This window comes from Nicotiana attenuata, chromosome 7, assembly GCF_001879085.1.
Source record: "Nicotiana attenuata strain UT chromosome 7, NIATTr2, whole genome shotgun sequence".
NCBI lineage: Eukaryota > Viridiplantae > Streptophyta > Magnoliopsida > Solanales > Solanaceae > Nicotiana > Nicotiana attenuata.
This window is the reverse complement of record NC_031995.1, coordinates 47,792,662-47,807,169: the sequence shown is the minus strand read 5'-3', so window position 1 is coordinate 47,807,169 and position 14,508 is coordinate 47,792,662. Positions and strand designations below refer to the sequence as shown.

The 14,508-nt window shown below is 34.0% G+C and overlaps 2 protein-coding genes across 3 annotated transcripts; one reads left to right on the top strand and one right to left on the bottom strand.

Moving 5' to 3' along the window:
- Positions 385-5,992, top strand: LOC109229048 (ubiquitin-conjugating enzyme E2 34-like). Of its 2 annotated transcripts, none has more exons than XM_019394355.1 (10): positions 385-614; positions 2,317-2,473; positions 2,894-2,948; positions 3,364-3,402; positions 3,590-3,653; positions 3,787-3,848; positions 3,947-3,986; positions 4,779-4,806; positions 5,103-5,194; positions 5,380-5,901. In XM_019394355.1, exons 2-10 carry the CDS (start codon positions 2,417-2,419, stop codon positions 5,636-5,638), a joined length of 696 nt encoding a protein of 231 aa, XP_019249900.1. In that variant the 5' UTR covers positions 385-614; positions 2,317-2,416; the 3' UTR covers positions 5,639-5,901. The 2 variants fall into 2 exon arrangements, with proteins under 2 accessions (XP_019249900.1, XP_019249899.1); XM_019394354.1 differs by having other exon boundaries at positions 386-614; positions 2,333-2,473; positions 5,380-5,992.
- Positions 7,874-9,869, bottom strand: LOC109229047 (RING-H2 finger protein ATL60-like). Its single transcript, XM_019394353.1, has one exon. The coding sequence runs from the start codon at positions 9,218-9,220 to the stop codon at positions 8,318-8,320; it is 903 nt and encodes a 300-aa protein (XP_019249898.1). The 5' UTR covers positions 9,221-9,869; the 3' UTR covers positions 7,874-8,317.

Sequence of the window (14,508 nt, the reverse complement as noted above, 5' to 3'; positions counted from 1 at the left end):
ACAAGTAAGAATAACAGCAAGATGAAATAAGATCGAATCCAAGAATGCAGTCAAACTGTAGGTAGTAATAGCCATCTATGAATAAAAGATATCATACTAACACTAATGCTAGCTAACTGAGTAAGACAAAGAGAAACGCTCAACTACCTACGAACCTTCTACCTTAATCTTTGACCTCCACATCCTCCTGTCTAAGGCCATGTCCTCAGTCAGCTCCATGTGCGTCATGTCGTGCCTAATAACCTCTACCAAAGACTCCTTTAAGTTTTATTACCAACTAATAAATGACAAAATTAAGCACACAATGTTTTAGTTTATAAGCCAAAGTGTACCTTTTTTTTCCCCAAATAGGAAAAAAGGTACATAGTGGTGCATCCACAAAACTCAGCTCCGGATAGTACTCTTGTTACTATTATATTGAATTAAACGTTCAACCCAAACAAAAGGAGAGTCGGCTGCAAAAGGAAAAGAGTCAGAGAAGTCCTGTGAATTTCAATACAAATATGGGTCAAAGCTAACTTATTTTTGAACTGGACCACTCCTCACTACAGATCAAGCACGTCAGATTTGAGACTAATTCTCTTTTTGCTTTCCATTTTCATGCTCGATCTTCGGTAATCTCTTCTCCTCATATTTCGCCATACGTACACTTGTCATTGCTTTTCTTCATTTCGACTCTCTACTTATATCCTCAATTCGTCAGTTTTGATTTTGATTACTATATTAATTTGATTTTCTTCGTTTATCGACGAGTGTGTTTCGGAAAATTGTGTTTTGTTGTCCAATCGCTACTCTATTAATTTGACATTCCATTACGTATTTTGTCTTAATTGCGGTTTATTTTGCAATCTAATTTTGTGAATTTTGTCCGCTGCTGTGAAGCCTGCATAATATTGGATTTACATGGACTATATTTTGTTTGGTCATTAATTTGTGATTGCTGAGAATTAGGCTTGTTTGAAACCTGAATATGCAACATAAGCTGAAAATAATTTATAGTACACACGCATACAAGTTAGAAAAATTATCTTTTTAGGTTGGCAAGCGAAGCAGACTGTTAGCAATGGTGAATTACAGAGAGAAAAAAGATTAGGTTGTACTTGTGAATCCGTGAGTATTTACTGTGTTTACTAGCGTGCAGAGCCTTTTACTTTCTTTGTATGATATCCATGAGGGGGAACAGACTGCCTAAATGATGCTGAAGCAGACAGAGTCCAAGCACATTGATATTTCTTATGCCATAGTATAACGGATGATTCTTTATCTGGGTTGTGGTTCAATTGGGATCTAAAGAATATATTGCAGTCTTTTTACTCTTGTACCTTAGTTGCTTTCTCTTTATGTCAGGCTCTTGAACAAGCAGTATGAAATATTGTGAACAAGTAGATAATGTGGTTCTCAAGGTAGCTTGAAAGACTTAGGTTCACTAAAACGTCATGTGTGATAATAGATTATACATTCTTGGCTTTGTACCTGTTCACATGCAATAGATGTATGAGTAGAAAGGATGGACATCAATACCTTCAGCCTAGGGGTGATCAGCCATCTCCAAAGAGGCCCAAGCCCCAGAACAGCTTCTATTTATTGATTTGACATGACTATGGCGATAAGCCACGCTCCTTCCATAGGGTCTTGATTTAGTATTCAGCCATAAACAACTTATTGTTTGATTTAGTCACGTAAAATTGTGTTGCATTACGGAAGTCTAAGAAGAATCAAAATCGATTTTCAAAAAAGGGGAAGATTGGAATAAAAGACCATGCCTTAACACGAGGGATTGGTGAGGCAAAGTCAATTCCAGCTGAGCGGGAATAGACGAGGCAAACGAAAACATTCTTCATATTGTAGAAGCCCGCTCTTATTAGTATTTTAGTTAACAGTTTTCAGGTACTCTATATTTGTTTTCTTCTTGTTTTATGACTTCTCTGAAGATTATTACTTTCCTTTTAATTAGTCTATGAATTTACTTTTTTGTTTAAGCTAGTTTATTGAGTGGCTAGATTAGGAACCCTTAGCTTAAAAGTAGAGTTATTATGGTCCTTTTTTCACATATAGGATTCCTTGTGGTTCACAGGATCCCTTCAATTCCTCATTTCACCACTGTTTCTAAGACTTTTTTCTTGTGGAATTGATGACCGTGCTTAGCTGGAGGGGATAAGAAAATTAAGAAATGGAATTCACATAGCTAATGGTTTTACCTCTTTCTTTATGGTCTGCAGTCTGCACTGATTGCTATTGACTCAAGTTTTCTTCAAGTTTCATATACTTACACCCTTCTTACTTTGGGGTTTCCTTACATTAAAATTGTTTATTTAGTTTCTTATGTTTACAGGTGGTGGCATTTCTTTGCAGTCAAGAGAATAAGTGAAGCTCCCAAGGATCATCTCGTAGTTTCCTTCCATTTTGAAGCTTAGATATGGCAGAAAAGGCATGTGTAAAACGACTCCAGAAGGAATATAGAGCACTTTGTAAAGTATGTAACCTTTTTGCTGCTGGGAATATATTATACATAAATTTGTTGCATTACCAGACAACTTCATTTACTCTCCCATGAATGAGAAAGACAGATTTGCTTGGATCTTACATGTTATGAACCATACTTGTGACTTTCATCTTCTTGCCCCTCATGACGTTACCACTCTAAATTTTTCATTAGCGTTTGTTAACTTAGTTGAAGTTCGCTTGTTCTCCACCCCCATTGCCACTTGCCACGTGTGAAAGTATGACACTTGTATCGTAATTTCTGTCACAACTAAGAGCTAAGTTTTATTTCATTGACTTGATGCTGAATGGCATCTCCTATGGCTTTGTCAACTGGTCTTTCTTGCTGTGTTTGGACATTTTCTACTGTGCTGTGAATCCTCTGAAACTGACGAAGCTTGTTATATTGCAGGAACCTGTCTCCCATGTTGTAGCCCGCCCTTCTCCAAATGATATTCTTGAGTGGCGTAAGTCCCTACTGCTTGTTCTCTATACCTGTATTTCTCAATATATTCGGTTAAACCTTTAGAATTATATGAACTTTCTTTTTTTTATAAGTAGGCCTATTTTTGTTCCTTTTCCTCTTGATACCTCCTCTGCATGAATATTTGTTTCTTCTTCTTTGTGTGCCATGCATCTAAACACACTGTTGGTTATGCAGTCTAATAAGGAATGAACTTGGCTTGAATCACCTAAATGCACTGTCGATAATGCAGTCTGATTAGGAATGAAATTGGCATGTAATCTGATGCTCTTCTTCTAATACATATTGTTTTAGTAGGCTTATTTGCCAGTAGTGATCTCCTTTTAGATTCTTTTCATCAGATAACTCATTACCTGCTTTTCCTAATATTCCTACTTTTACCTAAATCTCATGTCCAGATTACGTGTTGGAGGGGAGTGAAGGAACACCCTTTGCAGGTTTCTACTTTCTCTAACTTTGGTATTTATTGTGCAATGAACTAATACTGTTAGGTGATGCGGTCTTCTTCCTAGACCCTGCTTTGACTATCTTTTTGTCACCTCTGAATACTTTTGTCATTTTTCTCTGAGTTATTCTTGCTCTTGTGGTTGTTTCTTGTGAAATGCCGCCAACTCCAATAATAAGGTGGATATTATTATGGGAAGATTAAGTTTCCTCCAGAATATCCATTTAAACCTCCAGGAATCAGGTAATCTAAGTTCAGATCAGTTTGATATTCCCAGACTCGTTTCTCTTTTAGCAATGTGTGTCTATAAGGCTTTCCTTTTTGTATTTTTTTTTCCTTTTTGGAATCACCTCAACTATGTTTGCTTCGTCTGTAGCATGGTTACTCCAAATGGAAGATTTATGACGCAAAAGAAAATCTGTTTATCTATGAGTGACTGTAAGTGTTTTTGGAGTTGCATTGTAGTTACAATTGCTTGTTGCTTTGAGAGGATTACATGTTCCTGACCTTCAATTGGCATATTTATTGCTTCACAGTTCACCCAGAGAGTTGGAACCCTATGTGGTCTGTGTCAAGGTAATAAATTACTATATACTTATCGAAAAAAAAAAGTATGGTGATTTGTCTGGAAATAGTTGCTTTAGGGCCTATATGGTACAAGAACTTTAATTTTCTCTGAGAATATGAGAATAAGGGACATCTTTTGAATTGAATAAAACCTGTTTTATAATAAAAAATTGTGTTTCACCTCTTCCTACTTATTAGAAAGAGGTGTATAACTTGTAAAATATTTGGTATTCAACGTTAAAGGAATAAAAATAAATTAAAGATAAGAGACGAAACATTTGCTTTTCAGAACCACTTCTCTCTTTTCACCGCAGTTCTCGCCTCACTTCTGCCCATAAAAAGCCTCAACCTAGGCATCCCCTTCACCCCCACCGTTTCCCATTGTTTTCTTCCTCCATGGCTCTGCTTTCAGTCAACTTTTTTTTGATAACCGAGAGATCCCCGAGGGCCAGTGGCGCAATGTTTGAAATTCGGTGGATAACGGCCCCCCTCTTTACCCTTCTCCACTTAAATACTAGACTTTTGTCTACAGCCCACTAGACCAAAGGCCCTTGGGGGCTACTCTTCAGTAAAATTTGTTGGAAGAACTTTATCTGCTTACCAAACTTGTTTCTACTTTTTTGTTATTATTTTTTTATAACTAAAATATGATTCCAAAGATTTTTCTGATTAGTTTTCAGAACAAAATAGCGAAAGCATGTCCTCTTAATTTTTTGATAAAGAGGAACATGCTTACAGTAATTATATTGACTGTCTAATTCTTTTTTCCATTTGAACTGATTTCCTCTATTTTCCGTGCAGCATACTCACGGGACTGCTCTCATTTATGGTAAAGTTCCTGCAAATCATAGAATGCAAAGGATCTGCATTCTCATCACTAATTATTTTCTGGGCTGTGCTCTTTCGTTTAGTTCATGTTCATTTTCATGACAGTTTTACATTCTTCTGTCTCTGTCCCTCTTTGTGTAAATTTCCATATTAGGCCTGCATTATCCACAATGCATGGTGGTGCTATATCCATGAAATAATCTTCCATAATTCCTTTGTTTACAATCTCTTTTTGCTTTGGGAAGCATTCATTTGCATTAATGGTAACTTTTATGTCTACCCATGCATTTCCTGCAGATGGACAACAGTCCTACCACAGGCAGTGTAACAACAACAGTTGCTGAAAAACAGAAGCTTGCTAAGGCTTCACTTGCTTTCAATTGTAAAAAGTGAGTCAACTGCGAGTTCCCTGCTGCATACCTTTTATTTGTTTCAGATTGCCTTAAGTGTATAGTTCCTGCAGTACAAGATCTGTTGCGTGAAAAATTGAGCTACTAGTTTCACAATGTTGTCAATTGTTTTAACTGCGCCTTTTATTTGATCCCAGTTGACTTACTAATTATTTTTATGACAGCCCAACCTTTAGAAAATTGTTTCCAGAATATGTGGAGAAGTATGAAGAGCAGCAGCTCCTGGTGCATCCTGCTCAGGAGCAGGTTTCAACCATGCCAACTCAAGCATCAAATTCTACACCCTTGTTGGATGGTCTGAATAAAGCAGAGCCCCATAAAGACGTGAAAAACCAACAGAGGAAATCTTGCCCAACTTGGTTATTGTTGTTGCTAGTATCAGTTTTTGGCGTTGTAATGGCTCTGCCTTTACTTCAGCTTTGATGGTGAGTTCCATTAGGCAGGAAATGTATTATTGCACTACGCTATAGAACAAAGCATCCGAAATCTGTGGTTGGGTAATCCTTATCTGGGTTATTACTGAGAAGTCCAAAATATTTGTAGGGTTTTCTTATACTTCTCAAGAATGTATAGGCCTAGTGGAGATCAAACTGATCTCTTAGTCTAGCTGATGGGTTTTCCTTTTCTACTTTTGTAGTCTTGTCACTTAAAATATGAAATTCTGTGTGGTAATAGTGAAGGGCTCAGAGTTGCAAATGGTGTCTGTTTATCCTTCATTGGTTCCTTTTTTGGCGGGTAGGAGGTACGTTTATCGCGAGGTCAACTTGCTGTTGTTTCTCGAGCTTGTTCAGGAATGCAGTTTACTAATCTAGGTACTTCCCTTAAAATATGTTCTGTATTAGTGCTTTCTTTTCCTTCGGAGGTTGATCAGTCGTCCTAGTACTTGTTTAAACGTGAAAATGTGAATTAGCATCCCAAAATACTAGTATAATACAAGGGGGAAAAAGGAGAGCATAAAGTGCAGTGTGTATGTACTATAGGTGTTAGACGGGCCGGGTCAGCCCGGTTCCGGACCGGCCCAGACCGGTTAAAACTGAACCGGCCCGGCCCGATTAAAGGGGCTGGGCTGGGTTAGGGGGGCCGCGTGGGTTGTTCCGTTTACTTTTTAAATACCGGTTACCCCGACCGGTACAACCCGTTAGATGAACAATGCCGTTAAACCGGCTCGGCCCGGCCCGGCCCGGTTTAATGGGTAAATTTTTTTTTTAATTTTTTTTTTGGAGCTTTACATACCTGTCTAATTTTTAAAAACATAATAGTGGTATATTCTAGTATAAATATTTTATATCTTACACATACCATGAATATACCAATTATTGTATACTAATTAACATAATTTAAAATTATTGGAATTTAACATATATATCTTACACATAATTTGCAAGTATGATACATGTAATAATAGTGGAATACTTTTGTCACTTTTTTGTATGTTTTACAGTGGAAATTGCTTTGAGTATATATTTTACAAGTCTTGATTATACCTTGCGTATATATTTTATACGTATTTAAAATGAAAGAAATATAATTTAAATCATATAGGAGTATTATATAAGGTAAAATACCGGATCCTAGGTTATAAAAAATATAGTGTATATATTTAGGGTATAAATGCTCAAATCATAAATATACATCAAATAAACAACTTGATACAATGTAAAAATACATAAGATAGGCATTAAATATATTTTAGTACACAATAAAAATACATAAGATATTAATTTACTTTTTAAATGCAAACTTTAATTTTGTAATTTTGAAAAAACTGTAGCACTTGCAATTTATAAGTGCAATTTTTCCCCATCTTCCTTGTATTCTTTATATTAATACAAAGTATTAATATAACTTACAATAGTTATACAAAATACAAAAAAAAAATTAAAAAATACACTAAACCCGGCCCGGCCCGGCCCCCTCAACCCGTAACCCTTACGGTTCAATTTTTATCCGGATGAACCTGAACCCGTTAAGCCCCAACCCGTAACCAGTCCGGACCATAACCCGTACGGGTCCAAAAAAAGCAAACCCAGCCCGGCCCGACTCACCCGTTTAACACCCTTAGTATGTACCACTACATTGAATATTTGAACCTAAACTATGTAGGAGTACTGGAGGCATATTTTTGTTCGACAATTGAAAGAATACCCTTGCAATCTGTTGTGGTTACAATAAGATTTGGTAAAATGCAAGTTTAGAAGAGGATCTAATTTCCCATAAAATAGTCATGCAGCAATAATCACCAAACCAATAAATGCGATTGAAACTACGCAAAGACAAACAACACATTCTATTTGTTAGATTCTTTTTTGGTGAAAAGCTTGCCTTTTTTACCCTCACAGACTTCACATAGACAAACAAGACATTCTAATTGTTAGATTCTCACATCGAAGTGGGATGAGATTATTTGCCTCTTTATATTATCTTGGACAATCCTCGCCTCATGAGCTAGTTTCAATGGACAATTCTCGCCTCGTGAACTAGCTTTAGAGATTAAGTTAGGCTCAAGGTTATTCTTATCACAACTAATCCATGTATTTTAGGCCAAATACAATGTGATCTTAGATCTGACGTCCAAAATGGTAAGCCTTCAGCCATAACTTTCCACCGCATAAATTTAGAAGTGATTTGCCGAAACAGACCAAATTCATATGAAGAAAGAAAGCTCAAAATGTGATCATTGTAGCAGCCAGAAAATACAAACAGTCATAGAAATAACTGAAATTACTCTTCTGTAAGAGAAAGATTGCTTCATTCTCAAACAGAGAGGCCCACTGCATTGTTTACACATATACAATATATTCACTGCCTATATGCAGATGAAAGTTTCAATCTTTACATCTACATCAAGAATCAAAAACTTTAAACAAATGAATGAGAGTTCTGGAGATACCATTCATCCCCAAATTCTATAGCAAACATCAGAAAATATCGAAGCTAATATCACATATCCATATTTATAAATTCCTACTAGCTCTGGCTATCTTGTGCCGAGGGTCTACCGGAAACAACCTCTCTACCCCCAGGGTAAGGGTAAGGTTTGCATACATACTAACGTCTTCAGACCTCACTTGTGGGATTATACTGGGTTGTTGTTGTTGTCTACTAGCTCTGGCCTCTGACTCCTTGTTCTACATCCACAATTCTCGGACTAGAAGGATTAACCCTCCTATCCCTACTCAAGAGCCTTTTCAAAGACCTCAATCTTGTGGACATTATTGGAGATTTCTGTTCATCTTCTGCTTCATTTGTCTGCCTTGGAATATCAATCACCAATGTTACACAACGCCTATCACTCGTAGAGGCAAATGAGGACGACAAGGATGATGACGATGGTGGTGGTGGTGGAGGACAAGGCGCGTTAGAAGAAGAATTAGGACCTTGTAAAGAGTCCTCCAAACTGCTCACTTGAGTCTCATTTCCCCAAAACAAGATATTAGTCGGGAAATTTGCCACCTCTATAGAAACTAAATTCTCTTCTTCCACAGCAGAGGTGGGATTCTGATCATCAGAAGATATATTGGAAACAGGATTTCTACACAGAGGGCAAGTGGAATGACATTGAAACCACATATCAATACAATCCACGTGAAATCCATGATTACATTTAGGCAAAAGTCTTGCCTTTTCACCTTCAGAAACATCACAAAGACAAACAGCACATTCTAATCCATCTTTAAATTCTTTAGGATTGAATAAAACTACGGGAATAGTTTTAAGAAGAGTGGGGTCCAGACCCCGGCGGAGAGCGGATGTAACATTATTCACTTCTTGATGATGACCGGCTGAAGAGAAGTTGAAGCCGCGCCGCCGCCGTGTGCTGGCGTTAGGGTTGCCGCCGTCTGCTTGACGACGGCGGTTCCAAAACCATTTTGAGTAAAAGTAGAATAAGAAAACGAAGACTACCACAAGAAAAATAAGTACAATTGCTACGACCATGATTTTTCCAGTGAGCTCAAACATACCTGACTCGTCTACTTTACCAGGTGTGTGTGTAGCATCTTCCATTTTCAGACAATTATTTTAAGAACCTGAAACAAGAACAAACTGGAATTTTTCGTTGGTGCTGCTACAAGCAACAAAGGACAAAAAAGGAATAATGGAAGATTTTTGAGGTTTAATTAGGATCTGACAACTGAAATCAAAAACCTAAAGAAGTATTATCAAGGCAAGTAAAACCCAGAATTTTGGGTTTTAAGAATAAACCCAGAAAGGAAATTTCTGGTGTTATATATAAATTTTCTGAGAATGAAAACTAAATAGGTGTGAAAGAAGAGAGTAGAAAGGGAAAAGATGAAGATGGAAGATTTAGCTGTAGTTGGCTTATAAAATGGGAGGTGGGACTAGAAATGCTACGTTCATATTAGTTGAGGTGTGAAGATTGAAGAAGATAAAAATTTGGTCTTAAGAAGGAGACAAACGTCAGAAATACAAGAAAGTGTATAGATTCTTTAGGAAAATGACAGTGGAAGAGATATTTAGGAAAGAGGAGTCAATGAGGAAAATGGTCACGACGAACAAGAATATTAAGTAGTAACTAAAATCTAGAATAGTATATGAAACGACGAACAAGAAAGATTTCAACAGTTACCAGGGAAGCTTCTGCTCTTACCATGGTTTAATGGCGGAGCTAGGATTGAAGCATCAAATCTATTTTTTTTTTTTTATAGTTATTTGAGTTCTGTATTAATAATTTAGGTTAATAAATTACTGGGTTTAATTGAACTCGTATCTTACTCACTAGCTTTAGCTTCACCTTACACTTTCAACCTTACAATAATCATCAACTAAAAGAGAAACTGTGTCGAAATTATCGTAAGGTTGTTTGGTACAATGGTAGGATAAATCAGGATATCCCATAGAATTACCTTTGGGATCTTTACATAAATAGACGGTCATATTTATTATTTACTTTTCCTAGTCATATATATAGTTTATACATACATATATGCTCTCTCCGTTCCAACTAATGTGAACCTGTTTGACTGGGCACGGAGTTTAAAAAAAATGAAGAAAATTTGTGATCCTAAACAAGTTAAAAAGGGGTCCAGATTATTTGTGTGGTTATAAATGCTTCTCATTAAGGGTAGAGTTGGAAATTTAAGCTAAATTGTTTCCAAATTTAAACATGGGTCATTCTTTTTGGAGCGGACAAAAAAGGAAATAGGTTCACATAAACTGAAACAGAAGGAGTATATAATATAAAAATTATGCATATATTATACTTCTGTCGGGTATTTTTAATTTAAATGGTTAGGTGGGCGACTAATTGAGTTAATTTTCCACCTTTTTTTTTTATGTGAGATAAATAATCTTACTATTTTAGTATGAAATTTATCTTGGAATTAGCTTATACATATAAGTATATATTTAAACATGGAACAAATACAATCTCAAATTCTATCCCGAAATTATTATTTTATCCCCAGTACTAAACGACGACCTCTCAAGATGTATGTAACCAATAAATTTGGGAGCTAGGGATCGTTTACTTATTTTTAAAGTACTAAGAGTAAAATTTTATATTCGAGTTTTGATATAAATTTATGCAACATTCAATGGTAGAAGATAGATAACAATTCAATGATTAATTATATTGATAAGACAAATAAAATGGTAAAATTGCCCTTCTGCCAAAATATTATCAGATTCCTACTTAATGTCAAAACTGAAAATAAAAATTTTAAAAATTAAAATAAAACACATATTTTTAGTTATATATTATATATATACTACTACTTATTTTAATATGATGCACCAAACAAATCATAATAATTACTAGTACTTATTTATGAATTCAACAAAACCACCCGTTAACGAATGATTGAGGATGCCACGCCCGTCGGCAGTGAGCCCCAGTCATGTGTTGAATATTTCTATTTCCGATTTTTCTATTATTATATATTATATATTATCTAGAAAAGAGATATCTAGAAAAGAGAAGAGGAGGTCGACCAAGGGCATCATGGTCATTTCAAGATATTGCTGTATTGTTTGCTTGTATAATAGGCTCAAAAGCTTAGATTGTGTGCTTTTAATGACAGATAAAACCAAAAATAACATGGCCCTATGCTATTGAGTTCTTCAGGTGGACCCCATTTCTCATTCAAACTTCCCTATCTTCTTTAAATGCACTCCGCTATTTAATTATTGTTATTCTCCAATTTGTTTGAAAAAATGTTATTTCAATAAGAACTTTTAACTAGAAAAATTATCTTCTTGATAATTTATAATTCAAACATTCATTAAATTAAAAGTATACTACGGTAACACATTAATATATAACAATTATATTATCTTCTTTCATTTTTTGACATTTATTGACTATTTAGGTAAAGAAGATTTTATAAAAAAGAATTGACGATATTTTCTATTATATTATATACTAGAAAAGAGAAGAGGAGGTCGACCAAGGGCATCATGGTTATTTCAAAGATATTGTTGTATTATTTGCTTGTATATAGGCTCAAAAGTTTGGTTGTGTGTTTTTAACGACAGATAAAACCAAAATAACATGGCCTATGCTATTGAGTTCTTCAGGTGGACGGTGGACCCCACTTCTCATTCAACTTTCACTATCTTCTTTAAATGCACTACTTATTATTGTTACTCTCCAATTTGTTTGAAAACATATTACTTCTCTCCTTCACTGTGTAAAAAAATATTTTTTCAATAAGAACTTTTAACTAGAAAAATTATCTTCTTGATAATTTTATAATTCAAACATTCGTCAAATTAAAAGTATATTACGGTAACACATTAAAATATAACAATTATATTATCTCCTTTCATTTTTTTACATTTATTGACTATTTAGGTAAAGAAGATTTTATAGAAAAGAATTGACGATAATTTATGTAGATTTATATTTCAGATGTTCTTATATTGTTATCAATTGGTATCATTTTATAAAGGTTTTGATTAAATTGCAAATTAAAAATTGAAATACTTTATAAAATTAGCAAAAAACTATTTAAGAACAAAATATTAGAATTTGTTCAAATTGTATTAAAAGGATTTCCGCTCTAATACATTATTCAATAATAATCTAAACTAAAAACCAAGAGAAATTTGTGAATTTTTTTCTGTTAAAAAGCATTATACATTATGCAACATAAGAAGTATCACTATGCATGATTATATCTCTCCCTCTATATAATCATTTAGTTAGGTATTCCCTTCGTGTTCAATAAGAATTCAACATTATATAAATTTTAAAATACATAGATATACAATTAACTATTTTTAAAAAGGCTCAACAAAGAATTATGGTGAAGAGAGTTGTATTACACCCTAATTTGTATCCCAATCAAATCAAATGAAAAAAACGATAACGCTTCAATTTAAGGTAAATTTGATTAGTATTTAGAGTGATTAATTTATTTTTAATAAATTATTTAGATATGTCATTAAACTAGAATAAATACAAATTTTATTGTTAAAAAATTCTTAATATTTAAAAATTACGATTACTATTTTAAAGAACAAAAAAACACCTTTTTCAACTATTTGGGGAAAAAATTAATATGTTTTATTATTCAAGATTTAGTAAGCATAAAATAAAGCAATACATTAACACAATTGAAATAACAAAAGAGTAAAATTATATATAATTCAATTTAAACAATGAGAAAATACACCACGACTTATTTTTCAACTGATTTTTTAATCATTTTTTATAATCAATTTTGAGTTTGGTTGTGCAGAACTTTTCTAAAATAAAAAAGTGTAGAACCTACGTAGAAATACTCTAAATTGTACTTGAAGTTTTGTTTAATTTTTGTATAATAAAGTGTCAAACTTCGACAAGTATTACAAAGTGATTGGTATAGTAATACGATTTGAGAAATTTCACATAACACAAAAGATAAATAACACAAGTAATAGTGATTTTATATGTTGTTACACAAAAGCCTACATCTTTTCTTCTTTCCCTAAAGGCAAAAAATGTGTGATTAGTAATAGACCAAGAAATATTAAAAGAAAAAAGAGCGGGCCCGTGCGATATATATATATATATATATATATATATATATATATATATATATATATATATATATATATAATAGCATCTATATTTCCACCATCTAAGGATGATTCAACAAGGTCGTGGGGTCCATCCTATTTATTTCTATAAGCATGAGCCCATTTCACAAGTATTGGCCAGGAGCCTGGGAGCATGTTGCGGTCAAACGCACATGCAAATATACGTGATCGTCAATTAATGTAAAAAGTACACGCAAGTATACGCAATCGTCAAGTAATAAAGTGATAAGATTGAGTGCCGAACCCACGATGACTTGCTATCAACTATTAATTAGATCCGACTATTCTAATTATCTAAACAAGGATTAAACCCAAAAGTAGCGATGCTAAATTAAATTAAAAAGAAAATAAATAATGAACTTTGAACAAAGGAAGAACAGATTTTTATGTTATTAATGTAATAAAAACGATATATAATTATGGGCTATCTAACATTCCTATTGTATTCTTCAACTGAATTGATTAACTAATTTATCTAGTTCAAAACACAAAAGGTTTTGTCGAGTAAGATATTCCTCTAGTAATGCTTATGAGTTATGTCCCCCTTTTCGTGGTATAAGATTCATTGAGTACAAAACAATGGTACTTTTATTATTAGATTATTGTCTGAAAATTGTACTCCCTGCAGCTACAAAATATGTAATATTAGTTCAGTTAGATGTATTGATTCTTCTAGAAAAGAAATACTGACTTGTTACATGCACCTCATTAATTCCTTTTGCCAAAATGTCACAGAGTTTGAACAATGAACATCTTTTTAACCAAAGGGAGAATTATCTGACTCAAGGACAGTTTTCTTATTTTTTATTTTTTATTTTTTATTTTTTATAACTTTGGTTGGGATAAATGTTAGGCAATCCAGCCCCAAAAGATTAGTTATGTAACCTCTTTCAATATTTTCTCATCAGAACCTTCTGTTGAGTTGCATAGCACTTCTTTGGTTGAGTATAATTTTTTCCCACAGCTTCTTCTTGAGTAAGCCGTTCACTCTATCAGATAGTTAGGAGTTAGGACAGCTTTGGGTCGTTTGGTAGAGTGTATAAGAATAATGTTGAGTATGATGTATTAGTAATGCTGATGTTAGTTATTGATGATAGGCTATAATTGCATATTTTAGTCGCTTATTACACTCGAATTTACTGCACTTTAATTGAGTTTGCGCTTTAATCGCTAGTGTTTTGCACTAATTGTGTGTTTTATGCCTTGTAGGTGTGATTCCGAGCTATATAGATGTTATGGAATGAATTTAA

Excerpts from the sequence above, each read along its gene's own strand:
- LOC109229048 (XM_019394354.1), top strand. The coding sequence starts at position 2,417 with ATGGCAGAAAAGGCATGTGTAAAACGACTCCAGAAGGAATATAGAGCA. Across the intron at positions 2,474-2,893 it reads AATATAGAGCACTTTGTAAA|GAACCTGTCTCCCATGTTGT; the intron begins GTATGTAACCTT and ends GTTATATTGCAG. Across the intron at positions 3,403-3,589 it reads TGAAGGAACACCCTTTGCAG|GTGGATATTATTATGGGAAG; the intron begins GTTTCTACTTTC and ends TCCAATAATAAG.
- LOC109229047 (XM_019394353.1), bottom strand. The coding sequence starts at position 9,220 with ATGGAAGATGCTACACACACACCTGGTAAAGTAGACGAGTCAGGTATG.